We start from the raw sequence: 15000 nt of genomic DNA, 5'->3' as shown, positions 1-15000 counted from the left end.
CTCTCTCTCCATCTCTCTTCATGTCCGTGGGCAGGCTTCCCCTGTCTTCCCTCTCTCTCTCTCTCTCTCTCCATCTCTCTTCCTGTCCGTGGGCAGGCTTCCCCTGTCTTCCCTCCATCCCTCTCTCTCTCTCTCTCTCTCTCCATCTCTCCATCTCTCTTCCTGTCCGTGGGCAGGCTTCCCCTCCATCCCTCTCTCTCTCTCTCTCTCTCTCTCTCCATCTCTCTTCCTGTCCGTGGGCAGGCTTCCCCTGTCTTCCCTCTCTCTCTCTCTCTCTCTCTCTCCATCTCTCTTCCTGTCCGTGGGCAGGCTTCCCCTGTCATCTCTATCTCTCTCTCTCTCTCTCCATCTCTCTTCCTGTCCGTGGGCAGGCTTCCCCTGTCTTCCCTGCTGCAGGATTCTCTCAGCAGACGGACCTTTGTCTGCAGGCTGCTGGGGCGTGTGTATGGAAGTGTGTTGGTCCCTATGTGTGTCCCTGTGTGTGTGTGTGTGGGGGGGGGGGGGGGGGGGTCTCAGATCCATCCACAAGTGTGTGTGATGGCCACAGAGAGAGTCCTGTTGTAGTGGCTCGTCCTTGTCACACAGAGATGGAGGGAGAGCAGACTGTCGCACCATCACCACGCCATTTAAATCTCTACAACAGGGACTTCTTCCATCCTCAGGCCAAAGCAGCTCTTCTCCTGACGCCAGGAGACCATCCAAGGCTTGTCACCCCCTCCAACGCCAGCGGAGAAGTAAGCACATCATATGTCTCATTTGATGGGGAGCAGGAGAAAACCTATTCCGCATCACTCCTAAATCATTCTGCTACAAAATGAGAAAGTGATTGGATTTGTCTAAACAGCCCAGTGGCCGTGGCGATGCTATGCGTGGCTGCAGTGGCGTTAAGGCGTTAAGCGTTCCTCTCTCTCTAACCTGCGAGGGCCTGGCTGGCCCTGGGTCTGTAGTCCTGCAGACAGACAGAGAGAGACTCAGGGTTAAGGCCCCCTGCCTCTGAGGAAATATGTGTATTGCCTTAAGCCTGAAGGATCCTCGTGAAGCGTACTTGCAATCAAAGACAGCAGGCGCCACTGGGGAAATGACTGCTTTGTTGCTCCGTCTCATCCTTTAAGAGCCCCCCGAAAAGCCTTTTTGCTCGGCAATGAGGGAAAAAGTGAATTTTACCCATCCATTATTGAGAAGGGGAGCTGTCAACGGTAATCCATTGTGATGCATATGGCCGTGTGTGTGTGTGTGTGTGTGTGTGTGTGTGCGTGTGTGCGCGTCTCATCACCATGTCTCGAGGTAGATCTGCCCTGACAACGCCTTGACAACGCCCTGACAACTCCCTGACAACCAGGCCTACATTAACATTAACACATATGGTTTTTCATCATCTGGGAAAACATGCCGTGTCTCTTCTGTAACAGAGGAGGATAAATAAAACAAACCAATCAACCATGTGAACCAATCCCCTGTCAGGGCACTGAAGCGCATCATCTTCAGCCTATTGTGTTGCATCAAAGCAACCAATATAACTATAGCCTGGTCCCAGATCTGTTTGTGTTTTTGTCTTCTCCATAGTCATTCCCAAGCAAAACGAAGGAGTTGGCAAGAGAGCAGAAACAGACTGGCACCCAGGTTAACATAACTGTGGTGTACAGAGAATAACATGGAGGAACCCTGCCACTGGAGAAGCAGGTTGCTTTTCAGATCTTTATTCCAATGTAGGAGAAGTTCATTTACACAGATCTGTCCCCATCCCCTCCCTGACCAGTGAGACAGGTTAGTGTACTAATGAGACTCCCTTCCTCTGCACCAGCATGTGGAGAAGGGGAGTGGGCTGAGACTCAACCATGTTCCTACTGTACCTCTCACTGCACACCATTGTCTGCCTGTGATACAGGAAACACACTGGTAAATGTTCTTGTGTGTTTATGCATGCTGAGCGCACAAAGGGATCCCTTCACCCCTGTGTAGCGCCGTACGCATGGGTGTGCTGCGTGTGAACGTGTGTGTTTTACGTGTGTGTTTTACTTGTGTGTTTTACATGTGTGTTTTACGTGTGTGTGTGTCTCGTCTGGCCCTGGTACATATTTAATCATAAGATAATAAAGTGCAGGAGCATGCGATCTGACAGGCTCCCTGTGCTGTGGCTCTCCTCTACCCCCCCTGCCTTTCCCACCCTGCCACCCTGCCTCCGACCACCCTGCCACCCCGCCCTCCCACCCTGCCTCGCCCACCCTCCCACCCTGCCTCGCCCACCCTGCCACCCTGCCTCCGACCACCCTCCCACCCTGCCTCGCCCACCCTGCCACCCTGCCTCGCCCACCCTGCCACCCTGCCTCGCCCACCCTGCCACCCTGCCACCCTGCCTCCGACTACCGTGCCACCCTGCCTCGCCCATCCTGCCACCCTGCCACCCTGCCTCCGACCACCCTGCCACCCTGCCTCGCCCACCCTGCCACCCTGCCTCCGACTACCGTGCCACCCTGCCTCGCCCACCCTGCCACCCTGCCACCCTGCCACCCTGCCTCGCCCACCCTGCCACCCTGCCTCGCCCACCCTGCCACCCTGCCACCCTGCCTCCGACTACCGTGCCACCCTGCCTCGCCCACCCTGCCACCCTGCCACCCTGCCTCCGACTACCGTGCCACCCTGCCTCGCCCACCCTGCCTCCCACCACCCTGCTTCCCTGCCTCGCCACCCTGCCACCCTGCCTCCGACCACCCTGCCACCCTGCATACCCCACCCTGCCACCTTGCATATCCCACCCTGCCACCCTGCATACCCCACCCTGCCACCCTGCCTCCGACCACCCATCCACCCTGCTTCGCCCACCCTGCCACCCTGACTCCCCCACCCTGCCACCCTGCATACCCCACCCTGCCACCCTGACTCCCCCACCCTGCCACCCTGCCTCCCCCACCCTGCCACCCTGCATACCCCACCCTGCCACTTGGCCTCCATCACCCTGCCACCCTGCCTCACCCACCCTGCCTCCCCCACCCTGCCACCCTGCCTCCCCCACCCTGCCACCCTGCCTCCCCCACCCTGCCACCCTGCCCCTGGACAGAGGGAGATGAATGGAGGGGACATTTGGCTCCTGTTAGTGTTCATGCCACAAACCCATCCAGTCAGATAACATGTTATTATATTTATCTTTATCTTTGTTCTACTACTAGAGGAAGACTGCTTCTTCTCCGTGTGACAATAGCGGAGCTCTCCCTGACACAGACAGACAGGCAGACAGACAGACAGACAGACAGACAGACAGACAGACAGACAGACAGACAGACAGACAGACAGACAGACAGACAGACAGACAGACAGACAGACAGACAGACACAGAGAGACAGAGACTCAGACCGATATACTGTAGACTGACTGACTGACAGACAGACAGACACACACAGAGAGACAGAGACTCAGACTGATATACTGTAGACTGACTGACTGACAGACAGACGGACGGTCAGACCAGACAGACAGACTGAGAGACAGACAGCCGTACAGTAGAAAAGTGAGAGGGTGCCTACCATGTTCCAGGTATGATGGCGTACCTTCCGAGGGGTCCAGCCTACGAGCCCGGCGGCCGTGTTTGGAGTTGTTGTGGACAAACATGTTGTCAGAGACCGCCAGGACATGTCCGTCCACACTGACCGTAGTAGACACCACCACCTGGACATAGTTACACACACAGAGAGTTCAAAGGTTAGGATATTAGGACAGATCTAACTCAGTACCAGGGTGTCACCACTGGAAAGTATTGTTTACCCTCCAGATCAGAGCATTGCATCTACAACCTCAAACTAGACCAGTACGGTGATACAAGGACAATCTGGACAACATGTCATGTGAATCCTGTAACTCCCATAGCATATTTACACATTTTCGATAATGAACAACTAGGACTTCATCTGCATTATTATTGGATTTTCATATAAGGCCATTGCGTTGAGAAAGACAGTGTGTATGAGTGTTCTCTGTCGACATACATGTACAGTTGAAGTTGGAAGTTTACATACACCTTAGCCAAATACATTTAAACTCCGTTTTTCACAATTCCCAACATTAAATCCAAGTAAAAATTCCTTGTCTTAGGTCAGTTGGGATCACCACTTTGTTTTAAGAATGTGAAATGTTAGAATAATAGTAGAGAGAATGATTTAGGTCAGCTTTAATTTCTTTCAACACATTCCCAGTGGGTCAGAAGTTTACATACATTCAATTAGTATTTGGTAGCATTGCCTTAAAATTGTTTAACTTGGGTCAAACGTTTCAAATAGCCTTCCAAAAGCTTCTCACAATAAGTTGGTGAATTTTGGCCCATTCCCCCTGACAGAGCTGGTGTCCACAAATTCTGTTCACAAATTTTCAATGGGATTTGTAGGCCTCCTTGCTCGCACACGCCTTTTCAGTTCTGCCCACAAATGTTCTATAGGATTGAGGTCAGGGCTTTGTGATACCCACTCCAACACCTTGATTTTGTTGTCCTTAAGCCATTTTCCACAACTTTGGAAGTATTCTTAGGGTCATTGTTCATTTGGGAGACCTATTTGCGACCAAGCTTTAACTTCCTGAATGATGTCTTGAGATGTTGCTTCAATATATCCACATAATTTTCCTCCTCATGATGCCATATGTTTTGTGAAGTGCACCAGTCCCTCCTGCAGCAAAGCACTCCCACAACATGATGCTGCCACCCCCGTGCGTCACGGTTGGGATGGTGTTCTTCGGGTTGCAAGCCTCCCCCTTTTACCTCCAAACATAATGATGGTCATTATGGCCAAACAGTTCTATTTTGTTTCATCAGATCAGAGGACATTTTTCCAAAAAGTACAATCTTTGTCCCCATGTGCAGTTGCAAACCGTAGTCTGGCTTTTTTATTGCAATTTTGGAGCAGTGGCTTCTTCCTTGCTGAGCGGCCTTCCAGGTTATGTCGATATAGGACTCGTTTTACTGTGGATATAGATACTTTTGTACCTGTTTCCTCCAGCATCTTCACAAGGTCCTTTGTTGTTGTTCTGGGATTGATTTGTACTTTTCACACCAAAGTACATTCATCTCTAGGAGACAGAACGCGTCTCCTTCCGGAGTGGTATGATGGCTGAGGTCTTGGTTGATTTCGTTTGATTTTCCCATCATGCCTTTCCCATCACCTCTATCCCGTCATGCATAGAGGCACTGGGTTTGAAGGTAGGCCTTGAAATACATCCACAGGGACACCTCCAATTGACTCAAATTATGTAAAAAAGCTTATCAGAAGCTTCTAAAGCCATGACATCATTTTATGGAATTCTCCAAGCTGTTTAAAGGCACAGTCAACTTAGTGTACGTACAATTCTGACCCACTTGATTTGTGCTACAGTGAATTATAAGTGAAATAATATGTCTGTAAACAATTGTTGGAAAAATGACTTGTGTCATGCACAAAGTAGATGTCCTAACCGACTTGCCAAAACTATAGTTTGTTAACAAGAAATCTGTGTAGTGGTTAGAAAATGACTTCAACCTAAGTGTACGTAAACTTCCGACTTCAACTGTATAGGTCTGTGTTTGTTCACATTCTCCCTGTGCTGCTAGAGAAAACTGCAGCACTGGACAAGAAACAACAACATGCTTCTAATCCAAACAAACACAGGTCCTCATCACCTTGGAGAAACAAACAGAGACAGTGTTTCCTTTAACTCCACACTTCCTGCTTCCCCCCAGCACCCCTCCTCTATCAGTGGGGCTGGGATTGTGCTGCTCCCTCCTCTTGAATCCACCCCTTTCTTTGTGCTAATGAACACACACAAACACACACCCCTCCACACACACACACACACACACACATGTCTCTCGATCCCCCGTGTCTTTATCAAAGTCCTGCAGCATGTCCTCCTGTGCTGTGTGTTTGTGATCTTTATCGCTCTCTCTCTCTCCCTCGCTCCCTCTCTCCCTGGGCCCCGGGACCACTGGCTGATAGACTGACATGCAGATTAATTTAATTAAAAGCGTCCCTCACTCGAGTGCCCAGAGACAATGGGAGGCAGCTAATGGGTTGCTGTAGTAGCGAACTGTGCTGTGCTTCTGCTGAGTGCCATTACTGTGGGGCCAATAGAAACCGGGCTGGACTGGGCTAAGCTGGGCTGGGCTAGGGGGACTCCCCTGGAGCTCAGAAGAGCCTCTCGTTTCAATTGCTCTGCAGCTTCAAGAGGCTCCTGCCTCTCTTGAAAAGGACTTGGCAAACACCAGTGCTAGTCTCCCAGGGCCAGACACACGCTAGTCTCTTCAAGCTGCCACACAGCCCACCATGCCTGAACTCCCTGCCTCAATCCCCAAAGAAGATCACAGCTCTACCTCCCCTCTCTCCGTTTCCCTCATTGTCAGCCTCTCTCTCTCTCTCCCTCCCTCTCTCTCTTTCTCTGTGCCTCTCTCTCTTTCCCTTGGTCTCTCTTGTAGTTGGAGTATCTTACAAAGTTCTCAGTGATTTCTCAGACCGCAGGCATGTCACTGGTTGGGCTGAGGACACAAGGGAGATGTTCGCACCTCATGTCAGTGTATGAAGAAACACACACACACACGCACGCACGCACGCACGCACGCACGCACGCACGCACGCACGCACGCACGCACGCACGCACGCACGCACGCACGCACGCACGCACGCACGCACACACACACACACACACACACACACACACACACACACACACACACACACACACACACACACACACACACACACACACGCAGAGAGCACCTTTCTGAAGAGTTATTGGTTTTGAGTTGCATATGCCAGTATACACACACAGTCTACACACACAGTCCCTCCCCTGCCTGTCTCTCCTCTCCTCTCCTCCACACTACACTGGCCTAGAGTGTGTGAGTTATGGATGGGCCCGGCTGCTAATTAAGCCCAAGGAAACACAGGCCTGTCTACTGATGTTCCACTACAATAGAGCCCAATAATTAGAGTCAAAGAGGAGCAATAGACAGAGCCAGCCCTCAATGCCTGTCCAATCACAGACAGGATTATAGGCTGCACAAATGTTTAAACACTAATGGCATCTTCCGATAAGAGAGACACTCTGAGGATCTACACACACACACCAAACACACACACATTAAAAAACACACACACACCAAAAACACAAACACACAGGCACGTGTGCCCGTATAATAAATCTGTCAGCAGAATTGAGGTTTAGTGTATCTCAAGTGGTCACTTCCTAATTCTGTTCGGGCTTTTAAAGATAAGGAAATAGATGTTTCCACGACCGCCCCTCCCCCTTACCCCCACCTTTCTCTTCACCCCTAAAATGAAATAACAAGAGAGTGCAGCGCATTAGTTGTGGGAGAGAGAGACAGATATAAAGAGAGGGGGGGAGAGAGAGAAAAATGCAAAAGGGAGGATGGAAAAGGATAGAAAGAGGTAGATGGTTTCCTGCCTCTGTGGTCCCAATTAAGGCAGGCTAAGAGGAGGGGTGGAGGAGAGGAGAGGAGGAGAGCAGAGGAGAGGCGTGAAGAGAAGAGCATGGCATAGCTAACTAACCCTGCTGTCTGTGTCTGAGCCCCTCTCTGTGGCCTGCCAGCCTCCCTCTAATTACACTGTCACCACTGGACTGGAACCACACACACAGCCAGGGCTAAGGCCACACACACACACACACACACACACACACACACACACACACACACACACACACACACACACACACACACACACACACACACACACACACACACACACACACACACACACACACACACACACACACACACACACACACACACACACACACACACACACACACACACACGAGGCTGCTGAGGGGAGGACTGCTCATAATAATGGCTGGAAGGGAGAAAATGGTATGGAAACCACATGTTGGATGAGTTAGAAACCATTCCATTGATTCTGTTCCAGCCATTACTATGAGCCCATCCTCCCCAATTAAGGTGCCACCAACCGCCTGTGATGTACACCTCAACACTGAGACTCACCTTAACACCACCAGTAAGAACCACCTCCTCACCAGAACATACCTACCAAGGATCCATCTCATACCTGAGACACACCTCATCTCATACCTGAGACACACGTCATCTCATCCCTGAGACCAACCTCTGCCCTGAGACCCAGCTCATCCCTGAGACTCATCTCATCCCTGAGACCCACCTCATCCCTGAGACCCATGTCATCCCTGAGACTCATGTCATCCCTGAGACCAACCTCTTCCCTGACACCCAGCTCCTCACTGAGACTCACCTCATCCCCTAGACCCACCTCATCCCCGAGACCCATCTCATCCCTGAGACCCAGCTCATCCCTGAGACTCATCTCATCCCCTAGACCCATCTCATCCCTGAGACCCACCTCATCCCCTAGACCCACCTCATCCCCGAGACCCATCTCATCCCTGAGACTCATCCTCATCCCCGAGACCCACCTCATCCCTGAGACCCACCTCATCCCCTAGACCCACCTCATCCCTGAGACACATCTCATCCCTGAGACCCAGCTCATCCCTGAGACTCAGCTCATCCCCGAGACCCACCTCATCCCTGAGACCCACCTCATCCCCTAGACCCACCTCATCCCCGAGACCCATCTCATCCCTGAGACCCACCTCATCCCCTAGACCCACCTCATCCCTGAGACCCACTTCATCCCCTAGACCCACCTCATCCCCTAGACCCACCTCATCCCGAGACCCATCTCATCCCTGAGACCCACCTCATCCCCGAGACCCATCTCATCCCTGAGACCCACCTCATCCCTGAGACCCACCTCATCCCCTAGACCCACCTCATCCCCGAGACCCATCTCATCCCTGAGACCCACCTCATCCCCTAGACCCACCTCATCCCCTAGACCCACCTCATCCCCGAGACCCATCTTATCCCCGAGACCCATCTCATCCCTGAGACCCACCTCATCCCCGAGACCCATCTCATCCCCGAGACCCATCTCATCCCCGAGACCCACCTCATCCCCTAGACCCACCTCATCCCCTAGACCCACCTCATCCCCGAGACCCATCTCATCCCCGAGACCCATCTCATCCCCGAGACCCATCTCATCCCCGAGACCCATCTCATCCCAGAGACCCATCTCATCCCCGAGACCCATCTCATCCCTGAGACCCATCTCATCCCTGAGACCCATCTCATCCCCGAGACCCATCTCATCCCTGAGACCCATCTCATCCCCAAGACCCATCTCATCCCCTAGACCCACCTCATCCCTGAGAACCACCTCATCCCCGAGACCCATCTCATCCCTGAGACCCACCTCATCCCCTAGACCCACCTCATCCCCTAGACCCACCTCATCCCCGAGACCCATCTCATCCCTGAGACCCTGGGTCTGCAAGAATGGTGCTGCACTGTGTGTACGTATGTGTCTGTTAGTTGGTTTTAATGTGCACTGTGACAAGGGTAGAGAGGTTATGCTTGGCTGTGTGTGCGTGTGTGTGTGCAGGCCTAACAGAGCTACAGAGGTAAAAGAGTGAGAAGACAAGAAACAGAGGGAGAAAAGAGAAAAGAAGGGAGGGAGCGGATAGAGAAGAAGGAGGGTTAAGTCAATAGACCAGAGGGGAGATAGAGAGGAGAGGAAGAAAAAAGAGAGAGGAATAAGAAATGTGATTTCTTAACCTGGAAGCGGCGCATGTCCCGCGGGTTCCCTGCATTCTTCAGACAGTTCTGGTTGCATTTCAGGAAAAACTTCAGGAAGAACCTGTAAAAAAAAACACAGAAGGAAGGTCAGTCAGCCCATTGGACAGGCAAAGTACAGAGAGCCAGAGAGCCAGAAAGGCTGAGTTCTGTTGGGGTTTAAAGTCTCTCATAAGCATTTCGCTACGTAAAAAGATGATATCGTGATGCCACCATTCATGTCACCATTGAGCAGTAGTGCAGTTTCTACACAAACTCTGCCTATGTCATTAAGGTTTGGTCAGTGGCTCAATCTTGTACCACAGTAGCAGACCTACAGAATTTCCACATTGATTTTGGACTGTGTGTATGTGTGTGTGTGTGTGTGTGTGTGTGTGTGTGTGTGTGTGTGTGTGTGTGTGTGTGTGTGTGTGTGTGTGTGTGTGTGTGTGTGTGTGTGCTGTCAGCAGCTCGTCACTTAGCGAGGAGACCCATGAAGGTCATGGACATAGGATCCCCCCTGACCATGACCTTTCAGCATCCTAAAATGTCCACATAGCCTCACAAACACACACAAACACACACACACACAAACACACACACACAAACACGCACACGCACACACGCAGTAACAGGCAGAGTGGTGAAATGTGGAGCAGGCCCATCTGTCGCTGGACAGAGACGGTTTTGACAGCCCACTGATCCACAGCCTTATGTGGCCATGTCTCTCACAGAGAGAGGGTCACTAGGGACCAGCCTGCCGGGCCCAGCCGACACACACACACGCGCGCACACGCAAACTTACACACACACACATGCACACACGCACACACGTACACACGCACACACACACACACACACACACACACACACACACACACACACACACACACACACACACACACACACACACACACACACCTTGATCTCTGTAAAACCTCTCCCCTCTTGTCGTACATGTACACACATACAGTGACATTTTCCAAAATAACAGCGATGGATTCTCACGTAAACAGTTTCTCCCACACAGATGGGTGCTAAACCCACAAACAAGTTTTTCCAGGTTGTGTTTTGGTGCTCCAGCTGGCGAGGGCTGGGCACACACACGCACACACACACACACACACACACACACGCGCACGCGCACACGCACACACACACACACACACACACACACACACACACACACACACACACACACACAGTAATAGGCTGGGATGGGATAGGGTGGGTGTGTGTCAACACATTCCAGTGGACTAGGAAAACTAGCGGGTGGCTGAGGACATTGCCGAACCAGCCAAACTATGCCCACACAACAGGAGGACGCAGCTAAATGAACACATTTGTATTATCACGCGTCCATACCGCAGGATCAATATGCCACCATGGTATTTCACCTCACTTTCAATGTGCCATTACCATTGCTTCAGAGACCCCTGCTGCTCTCTGTTTCTCCTCTGTTTCAATCTCTGCTCCCCTCCCCTCTCCGTTTCTCTCTTTTCTTTTTTGCTCTGATAAAATGCTGAGGACAACTTGCACAGACCCTGCTCTCTGTTTCTTCTCTCTCTTTCTTTTCTCTCCTCTCCACCCATCTCTTCTGTGTCACCGGGGGGGTGTGATAGTGTGTCTGTGTGAGCCTGGGTGTAGACTAGCACAGTGACAGGCTCCGAACAGTAGTGGTGGAGCAGAGCATTCGGACTGGACTGCACAGAGCAGAGCGGAGAAGACTTCATTAACTACTCTTTTCTTCGTTAGCCCGGGCAACACCGAGCTTTAGTTGAGCCTGGCTCAGCCTTGTTAATTACCCAGAGACAGAGAGGCTGGTGTGGGTCTGACCCCGGGGTGACAGGGCGTATCAACGCCCAGAACAGGCACCGTGACCTCGTGACCCTCTCTCTCTCTCTGTCTGGCTGCTCCTCCCAACCTTAACACAACCTCACGCTGTCTACTGTAAGTCTATGCTCTCCCTCGAACCACCAAGACACCATGTTTTTCACAGGAACCTACATTCAATCTCTCCTATAAAACCCTCTGTTTCACACAGTCTGCTGTGCCTCCTCAAAAGATCACGTGCACACACACACACACACACACACACACACACACACACACACACACACACACACACACACACACACTCTCTCTTCACACCATCGTCCTTGCCCGTACGTTCCGTGGCTGGCTGGTGTGAGCCATGTGGAGTCCTCTCTCTCTCTCTCTCTCTCTCTCTCTCTCTCTCTGTCTCTGTCTCTCTGTCTCTCTCTCTCTCTCTCTCTCTCTCTCTCTCTCTCTCTCTCTCTCTCTCTCTCTCTCTCTCTGTGTGTTAGAGGGATAGCGTTACCACAGAGACGAGTCAGTAATTGAGTTGTTGGGCCTGTCGTCCCCTCACTCTCACTCTCACCCTCCCCCGGGGCCAGACCCAGAAACCAGCTGTGTCTCTCGATCAAAGGGAGCAGCTCAGAGCTAGATCTACCACACCTCTACCTTCGTTATCCACACATGGTTGTCCAAGTCAACACAAGTCTCCGATGAAGGCGATTATGCCGAAACGCACGCCTGTTTGTATGTCCTATCAATGCATTACTCAGGAACAGAGTGCTCCTTTTCCCTGATTCCGTTTTTTTGTTGGCGCTTGGCTGAAGCCTGCTTGGGTACACTTTCTGTCCATTCACATTGGCCTGCGCAGTGTTTTGTGGTCTACTGTCCATGTGAATGAAACCCGTGACCGTGGGCAACGCCAGTTCTGATGCCCTGCTGCACGCTAACCAAGTGGGCAGCCAGTGTGATCCCCTGTCCAGAAGCTGCGCGTTATTGGTGTCCAGGTCAGATTAGGCTGTACCCAGATCAGTCCTGTGGCCTTCATAAACCCAGGCTGGCCACTAGAAACAGACGGCGATTTCAGACGTTTTAAAAAGGCCCCGAGAGCGTTGGTTAAGGCCTTCCTCGTTGCTCACAAAAAAAAGAAAAGAGAAACGACATCCAAGCGCTGGGCGCATTTTTTTTTAAAGACCGCCCCAAACCATAACGTTACCTCAACCACTAGGAATCTAAGTCTAAACTGTTAACCTTTGAGTTGTTTCTGTTTTAACCCTGTAACCACGCGGAATTAATGCTTTAAAAAAATAGTCACGTGTCGAATTTCGAAGGGAAACTGTATGATCTACTTGTGTAAACTACAGGGTTCAGGCTCTGCCAGAGTGTCAATAACCTGCTAATCTCCAGCCTCCTCTCCTCTCCCCTCTTCTCGCCCCTGTTACACTCCTCCCTGCGCTCTGTCACTCCCTCTCTCTCTCTCCCTCTGCACTAGTCCCCCCAGCTGTCTAAAACTGTCAGTGGGAGAAAGAGTGAGAGAGAAAGAGAGAGAGAGCGAGAGAGAGAGCGAGAACAAAAGAGAAAGCGAGGGAAAGCGAGGGCATTCCTCCAACTGCTAAGGCTTAACCTTGTGGGTGTCACCACAGTTTTCAGCCCCTCGAAATCCCCAAAGTAAACTGCCACGTCCAGACTGGCTTTATACTGCCTGCTACTGCCATGCACACACCCACACACACACCCACACACACACCATGCTCACACACACACACACACACACACACATGCACACTGACACAGTCAGACGCAGTTGCAAGGACACCTCCACTCCACCCCATGCAGCAGCATCCGCCCCGGAGCTTGTCCCATTACTTCCCTCTCCCCTAATGGGCGGCTGCGTCCTGTCTCCATGTTTGATCCCTCGGCCTGACAAGCTCCATTACCGGGGTGAAGAGCCCTCCACACAGGGGTTTCAACCTGATCAGGGCTAATGGAGACAAGCACACAGCGTCCTTTATACACAGTGTCCCTTACACACAGCGTCCTCTTACACACAGCGTCCTCTACACACAGTGTCCCTTGCACACAGCGTCCTCTTACACACAGCGTCCTCTATACACAGTGTCCCTTACACACAGCGTCCTCTTACACACAGCGTCCTCTACACACAGTGTCCCTTGCACACAGCGTCCTCTTACACACAGCGTCCTCTTACACAGTGTCCCTTACACACAGCGTCCTCTATACACAGTGTCCCTTACACACAGCGTCCTCTTACACACAGCGTCCTCTACACACAGTGTCCCTTACACACAGCGTCCTCTTACACACAGCGTCCTCTACACACAGTGTCCCTTACACACAGTGTCCCTCACACACAGTGTTCTTTACACACAGGGTCCCTTACACACAATGTCCTTTACACACAGGGTCCCTTACACACAGTGTTCTTTACACACAGGGTCCCTTACACACAATGTCCTTTACACACAGGGTCCCTTACACACAGTGTCCCTCACACACAGTGTCCTTTACACACAATGTCCTTTACACACAATGTCCCTTACACACAGGGTCCCTTACACACAGTGTCCCTCACACACAGTGTCCTTTACACACAGGGTCCTTTACACACAGGGTCCCTTACACACAGTGTTCTTTACACACAGGGTCCCTTACACACAATGTCCTTTACACACAGGGTCCCTTACACACAGGCAGGCCAGCACAGACACACACCTTATGCTTTCAAAATTGATAGGCCAGTGCTGTCACACTTTGTTAAGGGCCCTCCAATTAAACAAGGCAATTATCAGAGTGGCTGGGTGACCGTAGGGGATGGAGAGGGGTTGGGGGGGGGGCAGTGTCAGAGACCGTTCTCTCCTCTCCGCTCCTCCACGTCTCAGTTAAGAGTCGTAACGGCACGACCGACCTTTTCCACCGCTGAAAGGATTACACACAAAGAGCTGCCCCGACACCAGATACACTCTCTGCTTAGAGAGAGGAGGGGATGGGGGGTGGGACGGCGAGGTGGAGGGAAGAGAGGAAAGGGGGGAACTAGGGAGAGTGAGAGCAAGGGGAGAGGAGAGGATAGGAGAAGGGAGAGGAGAGATGGGTATGGAGGGCTAGTGGTGGGAGAGTGCAGGACTGCTCTTGTCTTAATAAACATGTGTATTTAGATTCTCCGCACAGAAAGCAGGGCTTTCTACCAGACACTCTATGATCGTGAGAACAGCAGTAATGTGCTGGACTAGAATGAGGTGTCTGTCTGCTATAGTGTGTGTGTGTGTGTGTGTGTGTGTGTGTGTGTGTGTGTGTGTGTGTGCGTGCGTGCGTGCGTGCGTGCGCGTTTGTCGACAGACAGTGTGGTCTCAGGGAGAAAGGAGGGGAGCAGGAGGGGTTAATATAATCCTTGGACACTTTGACCTCTGACCCTTGTGTCAAGGGGTCACATCTGCACAGCAAGCTGACTCCCTGGAAATGCCCTTCACTCTGGCCCCACACACACACACATGCCCTCACACACACACACACACACACACACACACACACACACACACACACACACA

The 15000-nt window shown here is 51.8% G+C and overlaps 1 protein-coding gene across 11 annotated transcripts in view; it reads right to left on the bottom strand.

Annotated features, from left to right (window-relative positions):
- The window catches only part of LOC115104534 (transcription factor COE1-A), a 191123-nt gene that overhangs the window by 60296 nt on the left and 115827 nt on the right, over nt 1–15000 (bottom strand). For 8 of the 11 annotated variants that reach the window (XM_065007188.1, XM_065007186.1, XM_065007184.1 and 5 more), the window contains exons 7-8: nt 9626–9707; nt 3519–3660 (exon numbers count right to left, since the gene is read on the bottom strand). In XM_065007188.1, the coding sequence (XP_064863260.1) occupies nt 3519–3660; nt 9626–9707 (224 nt within the window). The remainder of the gene's footprint in view (nt 1–3518; nt 3661–9625; nt 9708–15000) is intronic. The other 3 variants (XM_065007187.1, XM_065007192.1, XM_065007195.1) reach the window with 1 other exon arrangement.

This window comes from Oncorhynchus nerka, linkage group LG22 (assembly GCF_034236695.1).
Source record: "Oncorhynchus nerka isolate Pitt River linkage group LG22, Oner_Uvic_2.0, whole genome shotgun sequence".
In the NCBI taxonomy this organism is placed as follows: Eukaryota; Metazoa; Chordata; class Actinopteri; order Salmoniformes; family Salmonidae; genus Oncorhynchus; species Oncorhynchus nerka.
Note: the sequence above shows the minus strand (reverse complement) of the source record. Positions and strands in the feature narration are given on the sequence as shown.